Source organism: Phalacrocorax aristotelis, chromosome 6, assembly GCF_949628215.1.
Source record: "Phalacrocorax aristotelis chromosome 6, bGulAri2.1, whole genome shotgun sequence".
NCBI lineage: Eukaryota > Metazoa > Chordata > Aves > Suliformes > Phalacrocoracidae > Phalacrocorax > Phalacrocorax aristotelis.
Genome location: NC_134281.1, coordinates 49654567 through 49668400, shown reverse-complemented (window position 1 = coordinate 49668400; position 13834 = coordinate 49654567). Strand labels below are relative to the sequence as shown.

General features: G+C 43.4%; 1 protein-coding gene across 10 annotated transcripts in view; it reads left to right on the top strand.

Annotated features, from left to right (window-relative positions):
* Window positions 1-13068, top strand: part of MAST2 (microtubule associated serine/threonine kinase 2) — a 199587-nt gene extending 186519 nt beyond the window's left edge. For 9 of the 10 annotated variants that reach the window (XM_075097735.1, XM_075097736.1, XM_075097734.1 and 6 more), the window contains 6 exons: window positions 775-990; window positions 2798-3024; window positions 4546-4668; window positions 5700-5836; window positions 6065-6252; window positions 6934-13068. In XM_075097735.1, coding sequence (XP_074953836.1) covers window positions 775-990; window positions 2798-3024; window positions 4546-4668; window positions 5700-5836; window positions 6065-6252; window positions 6934-9014 — 2972 coding nt within the window. In that variant the 3' untranslated portion in view covers window positions 9015-13068. The remainder of the gene's footprint in view (window positions 1-774; window positions 991-2797; window positions 3025-4545; window positions 4669-5699; window positions 5837-6064; window positions 6253-6933) is intronic. The other variant, XM_075097737.1, reaches the window with a different exon arrangement.
* The last annotated feature ends 766 nt before the right edge of the window (window positions 13069-13834 follow it).

Sequence of the window (13834 nt, the reverse complement as noted above, 5' to 3'; positions counted from 1 at the left end):
GAAGACAGAATGATTAATTTCCCTTGTGGACTTGCTGTGATGCTCACCACTTTCATTTCTGAGCACCTTGTAAATTCTAATTAATGTATTTTCACAGTGCCCCTTTAAGGTATCAGATGGGGAACTGAGGCACCAAGCTTCAATACAGCACTCCCAGTCCCCACCATCTGCTGTTGTTGCATGCCCAGTCCAATTTTCAAGATTACGTTGCATTTTATATATAATTATAGCAGGTTAAGTAATTCAAGACTGAATTGCAATGGTGCATAGAAGGGGAAAATTAGGGTTGTCTTTGCAATCCACATTTTTACTTTCCCTGATTTTAGTACCTTAGTATTCTCTATAAGTGGCTTTTTTATGTGCAACTCCGGTAGAACCTGGTTCTTCAGTTACAGGCAGTTTTAACTTAAAGATTGACAGTTCTTGCTGGTTGTAAAAATGGAGCACTTTCCATAAACCTGTTTTCATCTGTGAACGATCCCATTGAAATGGCTTGCCTGCAGAATGGCACCGCAGCTTTAGGATTCATGTAACTGCTACTGAGCAATATGATTTCATTAGCGAGCTTTTCCAAGAGAACAGAAGCTGCTAATTTTCTGTATTCAGAATAACACCATTTCTGTAAATAAAAATTCAAGCCCTGGGGTTTCTTCTTAGGAAAATTTACTCTTGGACTACATGTAAACATTACTTTGATTTAATGTATTTTGCCTGTAGGGGAATAGACTGTTAGGAATTCCCTGTGGTTCTAATCTGTTTTAATTTAAACTGTAGCTGGGAGCACTGCAGATTTCTCTGATCCACGCGCTCGCACTAATAGCAATGAAGGCCCAGACCTTACCACTCCAAAAGCCATCAGCGATTTGGCAGTGCGGCGGGCACGACACAGGTTGCTCTCTGGGGAATCAGGGGAGAAACGTACCTCAAGACCTGTCAATAAAGTGATTAAATCAGCATCTGCTACTGCCTTGTCTCTTCTGATTCCCTCAGGTAAGAAATGCCTTGGGTTGAGGCAGTCAGAATCTGCAAGCACTAAACAAAAGGTCTGCAGACAGATCCTTCCTGTTCACTCTCCTGGAATAATGCCCTCACTGGCAGGAGGGGGGAGATCTAACTTTTACAATTGGTTTAATATTTACTACTCAGCAGGATAATGAATGCTGCTTTGCAACAGACAGGAGCATTGTGTGTGTGGTCTGACTGCAGCTTCTGCAAATGGCAGCTGGGCCTTATTCTTTCCCTAGTTTTGTTTAAATTGGCTCCTAGCTGGTCTCTAGACAATGGTGCAGCAAGGAAGTATGTAGAGATGGAATGATTTTAACCCTCAAGGTACTATTTTTTGGGGGTCACATGCTAACTACGGCATTGTTTGGGAACCATATGTGTCTGGTGCATTCATGCATGGGGAGGTTTCAGTAACTCCAGATAACTTGGTTGAGATTGGATGTTCAAGAATTCAATAGTGTAACTAACTCACAAAGCAAGTTAACGCTTGATAGCTTACCTTGTTGGCCTGGCTCTGTCTCCAAGCAGAGCCAGACCTTGACAATTCCTAATGCCAGGTGGTAACTTCTAGTGAACAGCCCAACCATTCCAAGCTATGACAGACAGGTTCAGCAGGATGCTCTCCCTACGAGGATTTTGTCCCTCTTTCCAGAGGATAAGTCCTTGCTGTGTTTCCAGGGCTGTACCTGTTCCTGCTTAGATGGGAGCAGGAAATTGCAGCTGGGCCACAAGTGCCAACTCAGCAGAACCTGCTGGCAAAGCAAAGCCTGCCTGCCTCTCTCAGCCAGGGAGCTGGAGGCAGGTATGCAACTGCTTCTTGGCACTATCATGGTAATGCATGTTACATTTCTTGCGGTTTGGGCGTTGGTTGCTTTTCGAACTACAGACTCCCTCATGAAAATCTCTAAAATGTGTATTTAATCACCCAGCAAAGGTTCCTCCAGAGCTGCTCTCATCTGCCAGGTAAATATGTGCTGGGTGATTCAGCAGGTGTTCCTTAATGGATTAGGGATTACCTTTTACAGCTGCATTTAATACTCCTGCTTTTGAGGTTATTTTACTCGTGTTGACCAGCTTCACTTTAAAATGAGTGTTTTGTATTTGCTTTGTATTTTTAAAAGTGGATGGTGTTACACTAGCAAGCAGAGTCAGAGAGTTTAGCCAGCCAAAAGCCCAGTCCTCGGCTACTCGTTTGGGAAACGCACTCTGAAATACGCTTGTGATATTGTTTTTCAGTAGCAAAGTCCCTGCAGTAGCTAATCTTTTAGGGTTAAATATTTTTGCCCCTGTGAATTTAAAATGCTACCAAAACTACCTAGCTGCAGGTGTTGTCTGATTGCCTACTGATTTATTTTGTGTTAATACTAACTGATTTTGATTTATCTCAGCACCAACGTGTATCTTGCACCAAGATCTATAGACTATCTGATCTTTTGGAGGAGAATAATATATCGTAACCTTGAAATGGGGTGTTCCAGGATTGTGCCTAGAGAAAATGCTTATAATAGGTTGCAAATCCCTGAAAGAGAAGTAGTAAACACTGACCCAACCATAATCCTAGGCAAGCAGTGCTGCTGTGTTAAATACACCCCTTCAAATGTGCTTTTTGGAAACTGCTGATTTTTGTATTCCAAAGCATGAATTAGTTGAAGCTGCAGGCAGACCCAGCTCTGGTGGAGACCACTGAAGAGCATTGGGAGAGATGGTTTCCTAGCTGTTCTCTAACAAGAATTTTCTCTCTTTTGGAGATCTGGTTTCCTAATTTTTGCCCACTTTTGTGTTATCACTGTAGATCACCACACGTGTTCTCCATTGGCCAGTCCAATGTCACCTCATTCTCTATCCTCCAACCCATCTTCGAGGGACTCCTCACCCAGCCGCGACTTCTCTCCTGCTATTGCAAACCTGAAACCACCAATCATCATCCATCGGGCTGGAAAGAAATACGGTTTCACTCTCCGTGCCATTCGCGTCTATATGGGTGACAGTGATATCTACACTGTGCATCACATGGTCTGGGTATGTCTCTGCTTTTCTAAAAAGAGGACCCTTGGGGACAGAAATGCATTTAGCCAGGGTTGTGGGATTTAGCTTTATAAATTGTATTTTGCCACCCTGTTTTCTTTTTCCTTATTCGGACCCAAAGTTATCTTTTGGAGGTGGAAGAAACCCTTTAAAAATAAATAAATAAAGAAATAAATAACAGCGCTTTGGGTTTTACCTGTAGCAGTTTTCAAGCCCATTACAGAACCACAGCAACCTCTCTTTCCTTCTTTCTTCCCTGTTACATGAATCCACCTTCCTTCACCTGTAGCACATACTTTAAAGCATGTTTCTGTGTACATTCCCTCTTTCTCTTTATTGGGGTTGTTGCATGAGGGCTAGTCATAGCTAATTTATTCAGGCCTGTGTTAGCGATTGTAGCCTGCTTCTGATCGGTTCAGTCTACTGGGGTTTTCCAGGCAGTCACTTGGAATTGATTACAAGCCTTAAAGCATCACTGCTGCTACACTGATTGCCTAGGGATTTAGCTCATGGCTTAGTTGTGTGCTATGCTAAAAGGTCTGGTTTCCATGTCTGTATCTCTTCCTTTCCATTATTTCTGGTACTTGACCTCTGTGTTCCTTTTTTGTTAACCTATATGACTTCTAGGAATGAACCATTCCCCAAAGCAGTGTTGTTTGAATTGCGTAGTTAGGTAGAACGGAGTCAGGGTGAAGTGGTTCATTCTTCTCCTTGTATCTCTCTGTTCATTAGACAATTTGGACTTCATATGTTTTGGTCATTATTTAGCCCTCATTCTTACCTCGAAAAATAATCTGAAGCTGCATTTCTCCCTTGCTCCTCTCTGCTTTCCTTGAAAAATGCTGAGACCAAGTCACTGATTTGTAGTCTTTTCTGGCTGGAGGGAGAGTTGCAGTATTCTCAAGCATATCTGTCTTCTCACTGTAAAGGCAGCTTATCTTTCTGAACAGTGAGGGGCAAAGGCAGTGTGTTCATGGGGGAGAAGATCTGATGTTGGATAGGTTAATAAAGGATGGAAAGTGGAAAAAGAAACTGTTTGGGATGAGATGCAATAAAGGCACCCTAAACACATGGCACAGAGTCTTTAAAAGTCTGTTGGCTGCCTTGGGTTCCAGCATGTACATGGAAGGTTGCTGGATTTGGGATGGCAAAGAAATGGAAAAAGATTGAATGCTTTGTCTGGAAATCAAGAGTATCTGGTTAACATTCCAAAGTGCTGAAAATTTTTCGAAATGTGGTAAGCTTTTTGCTTTGGGAGGAGCTGGTCTCTTGATCAACTTAACCATCCTGGCCGGCTGCCTATGACTAGCAGAAGACTGGCAGGATGCTGGAGGAGGAGTGGAAGAGCACAGATTTTTGTGCTTGGCTGTGCCAGTCAGTGGTTTCTTTTGCCCTTCTTTCAAGCAGCTGATGCTGGCTGCAGTGAGAGATGAGATGGATGGGCTTTGAGTCTGATCTGGCCAGCGATCTTGTATATTCCTCTCCTCAAATTAGTAATCCCCTTCTCGTTGCCAGCACGTGGAGGAAGGTGGTCCAGCGAACGAAGCAGGTCTGCGTGAAGGGGATCTGATAACCCATGTCAACGGGGAGCCAGTCCATGGACTGGTCCACACAGAAGTGGTGGAGCTGATTCTGAAGGTGGGGACTCAGCAATGTTATATTTTGGAAAATATGAGCTAGCTTGTTTAAAATGCCATCGGTATCTAATTGACATTGTCTGAAACACAAGTATGTCCATAGCACCTGGCCCTTGTTTTGTGAAAACTCATGCTGCAGCTTGATCCCTACATCTCCAAAATTTCTGCATGTAATTTAAGCTGAACTCAGATATTTTGTGTGAGAAATAAGGACCTGTCAGATACATTTTTATCAGCAGTAGAGACAAGGGTTAGTAAGATTTTAAGTATACCTTTCCTCAGACATCACTTTAAGAAACAAATACCTTAAAAATTTTCCAAATTACTTTTATTTTTTGCCTTTAGGCTCTGCTAATGTTATTAGCTCTTAATACTGCTTTCTCAAGGATTATTCCTAGTGATATTTAAAAGCAGCTTTGTAATGGTTGGTCTTAAAATTATCCAGTTAAATGACTTGCGTTTTGATACCTCCTCTGAGCGGAATCCATTTACGGAAATAAAAACCAAAGTTTTGGACCGTTCCAAGAGACAGAAATCTTTGGGACTGCAAATAGAGGAGCAATCGGGATTATTTTTTTTTTTTTTGAAGGTGAGAGAGACAAGCCAAGCTCTGTCTTGCAGATTCATCGTGATAGATGCCTGATACTCTCACATCTGCCATCAGTCAGAGCACTGGGAATAGGATTGATGACAGAATCTCACTTTGTTCAAGTTTCCAAGTATTTCAAGTATTAAACTGAGGCAGTTGGGATCTCAATGGGAGGCGTCAGATGCTGTGTTCTATCTGCTCTGGGAAGCTTCACCTACCAGCTGGGGTCTGAGCTAATAATTTATGAAAGTCTGAGTAAAGAGGGCACTCTCTCAGCAATTCCTTAATAAATGATAGGTGGAAATGCGAAGGGGGAAATGGAGTTTGACAAAGGATTACGAAATGGCAGGCAGTAATAAACTAGCAGCCTACCTGCTTAGCCTGCAGATCTGCTTCAAATAGCCACATTTAAAGCCAATGTCTCTGTGTCTTGTTTCTGACAGAGTGGAAATAAAGTGTCCATCTCCACCACGCCATTTGAGAACACATCCATCAAAGTTGGCCCAGCTCGAAAAGCCAGCTACAAATCCAAGATGGCTCGTAGGAACAAGAAGAGCAAAACTAAGGATGGTCAGGAAAGGTTTGTTTTGATGTTTCTCTGTGAAAAGTATATGGTAACCAAGATAATGTAAGAGACATCTTGTCAAATCAATTTGCAGATAATGTATATGGGCAGGTAAGTCCTTTAGTTCTTCTTTCTTTTTGTTTTCTTTTTCTCTTTAACTGTGCCATAAAATTGACTGAAATATGCCAATAAAGGTAAATAAATCATTTGGGCTTGTAAACAATTTTTGATGCTCTTCCACAGTAAGAAGAAGAGTTCTTTGTTGAGGAAGATCACTAAACAAGCATCACTACTTCACACCAGCCGGAGTTTATCTTCACTAAACCGCTCTCTGTCTTCTGGAGAAAGTGTGCCTGGCTCTCCAACTCACAACCTGTCTCCTCGGTCTCCAACACAGAGTTACAGATCCACTCCTGAGTCTGTACACTCAGGTAAAAAAAGAAACTAAACAAAGAACCCACAAAAATCCATACAAACAGAAAAAAACTTGGAAAAGATTGTTGCGTATTGATCAATTTTTAAAGTAAAATACACAGCAGCAGGTAGTAGGTCCATTTGTGAAGTAAAATGACAGCTGTGATGTCGATTACCTTAAGGATGGATGTATTCTCATTCATCGGTTCATTTGAAAATGAAAATCCATACGTCTTTTAAGAATGCATTTCCTATACTGCAGCATCCTTTCACTACGATGCAAATGCATATCGTAAGTTGCAATGTTTTTGTAGCAGTTTGACACATTTTCTGTATTAGTTCAGAGAAAAGGAATCAAAACTGTGGCAAAGTAATATTTGAAAATTGAATCAGCTGATGAAATAGATTCACATCTTGAGAATAGCATTGAAACACATGGGTTATCTGCTTGGAGGCTTTTTCAGAAAAAAACGTTCTGATAGCAGTGTGTTTCTTACTATATTCTGGTGTTGTGTGACAACAATGTAAATTTTCCACCAGAAGCCATGCAATATTACCTTGTAATATTACTGCAGTGCTTTGTGGTAACATGGCATTTTGTCTTGACTTCGCATGTCTTATTTCTAATAACTTGTTTTAATGGGAAAATATATATTAATCCTCTTAGTCTTTTTATGTATTTTTTTTTCTCTTTTAAGTTGGCGGCAATTCTTCCCAGAGCAGCTCTCCCAGTTCCAGTGTTCCCAATTCTCCAGCCAGCTCTGGACACATTAGACCCAGCTCTCTGCATGGACTAGCACCAAAGCTTCAAAGGCAGTACAGATCTCCAAGGCGTAAATCTGCCGGAAACATCCCTCTGTCACCACTAGCTCACACTCCGTCACCAACCCCACAGTCCACATCACCACAGCGCTCCCCATCTCCTTTACCAGGACACTCAGTGGGCAGCTCCAGTATTATTCAGTCTTTTCCAGTAAAACTACACTCCTCTCCACCACTGGTGAGACAAATTTCTCGCCCAAAAAGTGCTGAGCCCCCTAGGTCTCCTTTGCTAAAGAGAGTGCAGTCAGCTGAGAAACTGGCCGCCTCCCTGTCCTCTTCTGAGAAGAAGCTGGCTTCCTCACGTAAGCATAGCTTGGATATCTCTCACTCTGAATTCAAGAAGGAGATGCTACAGAGGGATCCTAGTCTCCAGAGCTTACAAGAATCTGCAAATGAAACAACAGGTGGCAAACTTGGGCTAGCGGAAAAAGGGATGTTGCAGAAGCCTGGTTCACGGAAGTTGGGTGCTATCCGACAGGACAGGGTGGAGAGGAGGGAGTCTCTGCAAAAGCAAGAGGCCATCAGAGAAGTCGATTCTTCTGAAGATGAAACAGATGATGGGTCAGAAGATAGTCAGGATGGGAGAAGGCTAGACAAGCCCCGTGACAATGGAGACCAAGGTTCAGATTCTTTTAATGAGGATAATAAGTTTTCATCTAAATTGGAAAGCAAGGATAGTATTGAAGATGATGCCTTTCTACCTGAAGATCCAAAAGGTACAGAAGATTTGCAGAAGGGAAATAATCAACAAGCCAAGCCTGTTTCAGAGCCACTGCAAATCGGTGTGCACCCTTCCCCATCAGAGGTCCTCCCAAGAACTTCTCCAGAAAAATTAGCTAATTCAGAAGAGCCATTCCTAAGATCAGAAACAACTGCAAAGGATCATAAATTACCAGAAAACAAAACTTTTGAGTGTTTTGGTCCAAAAGACAAGTCTTCTGAAGCAATCAAAGACCTAGGGAGAACTACAAGTCTTCGAAAACCAATAGATTGTGCAGACCATATACAGTGCCCATCTATCAAACTCCTGGAACTTGAAGAAGGTGACTCTTCAGTGGCCTCATGTGGTAAGCTTGACCTGAAAGACCCTCTGCTAAAAGAAAGCAGTCAGAAAAAACAGGATTCCAAACCTCTCTTGGCACTTTCTTCGTGGTGCACGGCAAGCATGAGCACTCCTCTCTCGGTAAGCCCCGTGGATCGCAGTGAGAGGGATCACAAGGAGATGCTTCAGAAGCCTGCAGAACAGCACAGCACCTCATTTCTGTCTCCTGGAAGTGCAAGTGAAATGTCCCAAAAAAGTCCTAGTGCTGAAAAGCACCCCAGCGTGCTCCAGGCTGAGGGTGCTTCAACTGCCAGCAAAATGAGCCCAGCAGGTCCTGTATCCTCCACGCTCCTCGTACCTGGCGCTATCGAAAGAGCTCTCTCAGTGTCTCAGTTAGTGCCGCTAGCTCAGAGCGTGTTAGGCCCTCTGAAGCTCAGTATGTGCGGTTCCGGAGAGGTGGAAAAGAGAAAGGATTTCCCCCATTTGGGTACCTCCTGTAAAGAAGAGAGAGATTCAAAACAAAAAAGGCAGGAAACTTCACAAGCAGGAGCGTGTCAAGAGAAAGCCAAACTATGTAGCACAGACGCCCTGACCACAAGGAGCGGATCCTGCACAGAGTCGTTAAACTCAGCAAAGCCCTGGGAGGTGACGTGTCCCGTGGTGGCAAAAAAGGAGGCAGCTTTTTGCAGTGCTAAAGCATCTGAAGTGTTGGGGGGTAGCTGCAAAATCACTCCATCGAAAGAGCTGTCTCATGCTCTTGGACAAGCAGCTCTGAGAGTCTCTCCCCTGCCAGATGGCAGCACGAGGCCCTGTAAAGAAGGGACTCTCATGCAAGCAAAAAGCAAAGAGGTTGGAAATCAGTTAAAAATACAAGACTTTCCCCTGTCACATGATGGTGCTGTAAAGAAAACATAGCAGCATCCCTGGTACATGTGGACTGGAGCATTCTACATCCAAAATAGAGACTGCATGTTTGAATTTTGTAATATACACTAATATAAAATAGAACTTGTGTACATCTATTTTTGGGAGGGTTTTTTTCATACTGTTTTTTGTGTTTTTTCATCCTTGCTATTCTATTTTTGTACACAGTAATGCTTGCTGTTTGAGGTGTCTTTAGAACAGGGTATCTTTAAAGCAGGGCTTAAAAAGCAGTTTGTTGATTTTTTTTTTCCCCTTCCAGACCTTTTATTTTGCCTGAGTTTAGGGCCTGTTGTGCTCTTCCCTCTAATCCTGCCTTTACTTGAGATCCCAAAAATTCTGAGTACAAAAAAGGCAGCTTACTTTTAAATTTCTGCTTTTCAACCTTCTCTTTGAAATGCCGTTGAAATTCACAAATTTCAAGTTTTTTCTTTGAATTTACAATCTGATGTCCTTTAACGGGAGAAGAAACTGCTCTCTTGTCTGCAAGTTATCCTGAAACTACAAACCCTCTTTTGTGCAAGTAAACCCTCTTTGTCACCATGTGTGTTCACAGTCCTGCACGTGTCCTTAGAGGATACAGAGGCAAGGGACTTGGCTGAGGGGTCGGACAGAGAGAGATCCCTGTCTTCTCTTTAAACCAAGTAAAAGTATTTTTCAATGGAATTACCAGAAAGAAAAATCTCCAATCCGTAAGCTGGTTTTTTGGGGACTGTTTTTACTTATCCTTTATGGGACAATGGCAACTTTTCCCTCTGTTTTCAAAATTTTAGTGATATTTTATCATCCTTTCTCTGGCTTCATTTTGTAACTTGCCCTGCCTCAGAATAAATGACCCCAGGGAAGGGGTGCCTTGTAGGCTGATTTTAAAGTAGAGAAATTTGTAGTTGCGTGTTCTCCACTATGTCTCGGGCAGTTATCTCAATGATAAATGACCTTTGGAGACTTCCTTCTCTCGGTGAGTCTAAACAGGTAGGGATTTTAAGGTGTTCCTTAACATTTCTGAATTGGGGCTTGGGAAACTTGCTGAGTTTTCTGAATCTGCCCGTTTTAAAAACAAAAAAACCCATGGAGAGTTCTGACTCCTTGAGTTCTGTGGACAAGCTGCAAGCAGACTTCAAGACACGTGATATTTTAAGATTTCAGCTTTGATAGCTAGATCATTTCCACTGCTGAGGTCACTTTCCATTTAAAAATTACTCTTTGCTCTTAGGTTTAGACGTTGCCTTGCTTTAAGTGTGACCGACTCTGGATAACAGTGCTCTTTGCTGAGGATTAGATCAATAATAATACACCAATAAATGTGTCGAGTGGTGATACCTGTAGCACTGTAAGCCATTTCTTCTTCCATTTAATGGTTCCTCTCAATGAACACTCCCGTCATTTGTCCCAGATTGTGCTCAGCTTTTATTCTGGTCTTGTCTGAGTGTATCTCCCTGCGGATCACCCACAAGGTCTAGTCTCCTCCTCACCGGCTTACTCTGTTAGAAGCAGAATGACTGTGCAAGAGTATTTCAAGCTAAAACCTGCCTCTGTTGGTCTGATTTCGTTATACTGCTGCTTTCTTAATTGTCTTGGCTTTTTCTGAACTTGAAGTTTTGATTTGCTTCCCCTAAATGCAAATGTGTTTTTATATAGGAATATATTTTCTCCATCTCTTTCAACTTGAGTTCAGCTCAATCCATAAATCACAAACATCTCTGGAATCTCACCCTGCTTCTGTCTGTATAACCATTCTTTCCCCCCATTGCATACTTGATTTTGGCTGCTTGGATTTAATTTCTGGACCAAGTCTTGGGTTGGTTTGAGCTTTTTTTGTTAACATGTTTAAATGAGTGTTTACTCCGTGTGTCTGTGTGAACATGTATGGTGTTGTTAATACACTAACCAAAGCTCCCAGATAACACGTTAATAAATCTTGCTGTGACGGTATTGAGAGCAGAGCCTGCTGTGCTGTCTCCTTGCTCTTTTTCCTGGAATTCATAGGCTACTTACATACATTCGGTTTGCAATTATAAACGGCAGTATTTCCACTGCCTTGTCAGGGTCCTGGGCACCTCCAGCCTCTCAAAGCGCTCTTGCTGATGAGCATCATTCTGTGCTGATTTGGAGCAATAGCAAGTAAGGAACTGACTTGGCAGGATCTGGTATTTACCTGGCTGTTTTTCTCCCTGATGGGTTGATCTACAAAAAAATTGCTGAGAAACAAGGTCTGACTGGAAGTACAGTGTATGATAAAATGGGCAGGAATAGTGAAAATTTGATTTAGCATCCTGAGTCTGTGGTAATTACAAAGACAAGCCTCAAGCTTATCTCCTGAGAGCGCCTAACCTTGATGAGATGGAAGTCTGTATCAATTAAGTAGTGAGCCCAGAGTCGTGCGAGAACGTGGTCTGACCTGGCTGCTCCCTGGGTGGGAGGTCCCTGTTTCCTTCTCCTTGTGGTGACACAGCTGCTTCTATGGGTGTGCTCCTGGGGCATCCACGAAGGGCTCTGCGTTTAAAAAACCTAAGGGGAAAACCAACCACTGCTCTTCAGAGAGAGGCTGGCTAACCTGGCTCATCCTGGGCAGCGTGGGATGGGAGCCTCTGGAGGTACCAGCTGTGTTAGCTGCTGACTCCCTCCTGTTGCAGCTGGTGGTTCCAGCGCTGAATTGCAGAGTTGTCTTTTCTTACGCCTAAAGAGAGGAGTGAAAAAACTTGCTATGTCACAGCTTTTGCTGCTTTTGCCTGAAATGGCCAAAGAGGTGAGGTATGTGTTTCGTTGCCTCTTTTGTAGCTGTGGTACAGAAAGTGATCAGTGCAATTTAAAAAAAAACGTTGGGTTTTCTGAAAGCCAAAGCCAAACAGCGTTACCAGGAAAGCAACCTAGTGGTACTGTATCCCCTGCTCTTGGTTAGTCCTGCAGTCTCCCTCAGTGTGCCAGGTGCCCCATCGTCCCAGTTCCACCTTCTGTCAAATTTATATGGTGCACCTTAGCAAAAAGTTTGGGCAAAAGACGACTTCTATAAAATTTTCATAATAAACCAGGTAGATACACAAAGACGTATTCCTTGCTCTGCTAAGAATTGCTTAAATACTGTCTCAAATAAGCTAGCAAAATGTGTCGGGGGAGGAATGAGAAGTTGGAAGAGCTGTGTGTGAAGAGCAAGAGCGTGTTCCCCAGTGCAGGATCGGACCCACGGTACCCAAGTGAAGCACTCAGCAAGCCAAGAACTTGGCCTCCGTAGGTAACCTGGAGTCAGGCAGGCGGGAGGTAGAAGTTGCGTGCGTGTGGTGTGCGTTTGGTGAATGAGGTGTGCATACAACCATCGAGATGCGCTGCTTTCCTGCTTCCTTTCCCTGTTTCCTTCCGTCGGCTTGGATGTGTCTCCCGCTCCTTATCCGTGTTGGGATGATGGCATCAAAGTTGGTCCCAGCCTCTGCAGCCTCTCTTTGCTCCTGCATCCAGCCGGCGCATTCCTGCCCCGTGCCTCATTTCAGTGTTGTTTTTCCCTTTGTCTCTTACTGTTGCAAACTAAGAGAAATGGATGATATTTATTGTAAATATTAGACTTTAGCATTGTAACGGCCACTCCTGGGTCTGAATGTCAGAGGCCTTTGGCTGCTAATATACTAAAGAGCGCTTGCTGGGGAAGGGGTAGGAGTGACCAGTGGCTTTGGTTGGCACACTTGCATTAAGGTGTGATTTAGAGTATTTTAATTCTTGTTTTTCTTCCGAAGAGGGGAGGATAAAGTCTTTCTCTGGTTTTCTCTTACTGGATGTGAAGGATAATTCTGTACTTCTAGTAGAAGATTTGACAGAAGTGTGTGTTTACGTTGTGTTCAATAACCATATCCAGGTGGCTGTGAGAGCACCTCCTGAGCTGGGCTCTGCCAAGCTGTGTCACTCAGCACTTAGCTAGATAAGAGAAAGTGTGGATTTCTGTGTTTTTAGAAACTTGAACAATTGCCACATAATAGCGGTGCAATAATTTTTATTCATCTTGTACCTGCATGTCGATGTTCAAATCCTCCTCCAAAATAAATACCCTTTTTTTTTTTTTTTTTTTTACATAAATTCAAACTCGTGTATGTTTCTTGTTTGGTCTCCCCTTGCTCTCCTGCAGCACTGGGGGGGGGCTGTGCGTCAGCCACCAGCGGCTTGGCGGGGCAGAAAGTAGCCTGCAGAGTGGGCGTTGGAGGTATTGGGGTAAATCTGGGAGGCTGTTTGGGATTTTCTGCTCCTCGGGCCAGACGTATGGGTAAGCCAAAGCTTTGCACTCTGAAACTCAAGCCGAGAATTTACCATCCTCCACTGAGAGTCCCTTAAGTATATAGTGTCCTGTGTCCCTGCTAATGCAGGGTCCTAACGGTCAGTCCTTACTACAGGGGTAGAAACATACAGGACACGAAACTTAGCCGAGCAGCAGAAGAAAACAGCAAGACAAGGAGAGGACGCGGCTGGCCACAACTGAGCCCAATAGCTGACGGGTGTTTGAATTGCCGGCACAAACACCCTAAGGGCAGCGGCTGCCAGCGGCACCGGTACGGCTTTGGCTTGGATTAGCCAAACGGCACGAGGCAGCAGGAGCTACGTAGCCCCCATGTGCACCCCGTTATTTAGGCTGTCTAAATAACATACCACAAAAAACCTTTCCTAGAAGCAGCCCTTTGCTTTTAATATTTACAGGTGTGCACCCTCCACGTGAAAAAACCTTCAAAGGCTTATTCCTGTCCTTGGAAATAAAGAGCTGGGGAGACGCTCGTGTCTGGGGGATTGGACTCAGCCTTGTTCACTGCTGCCAAGGATGCTCAAAATATCCCATGTCTCTG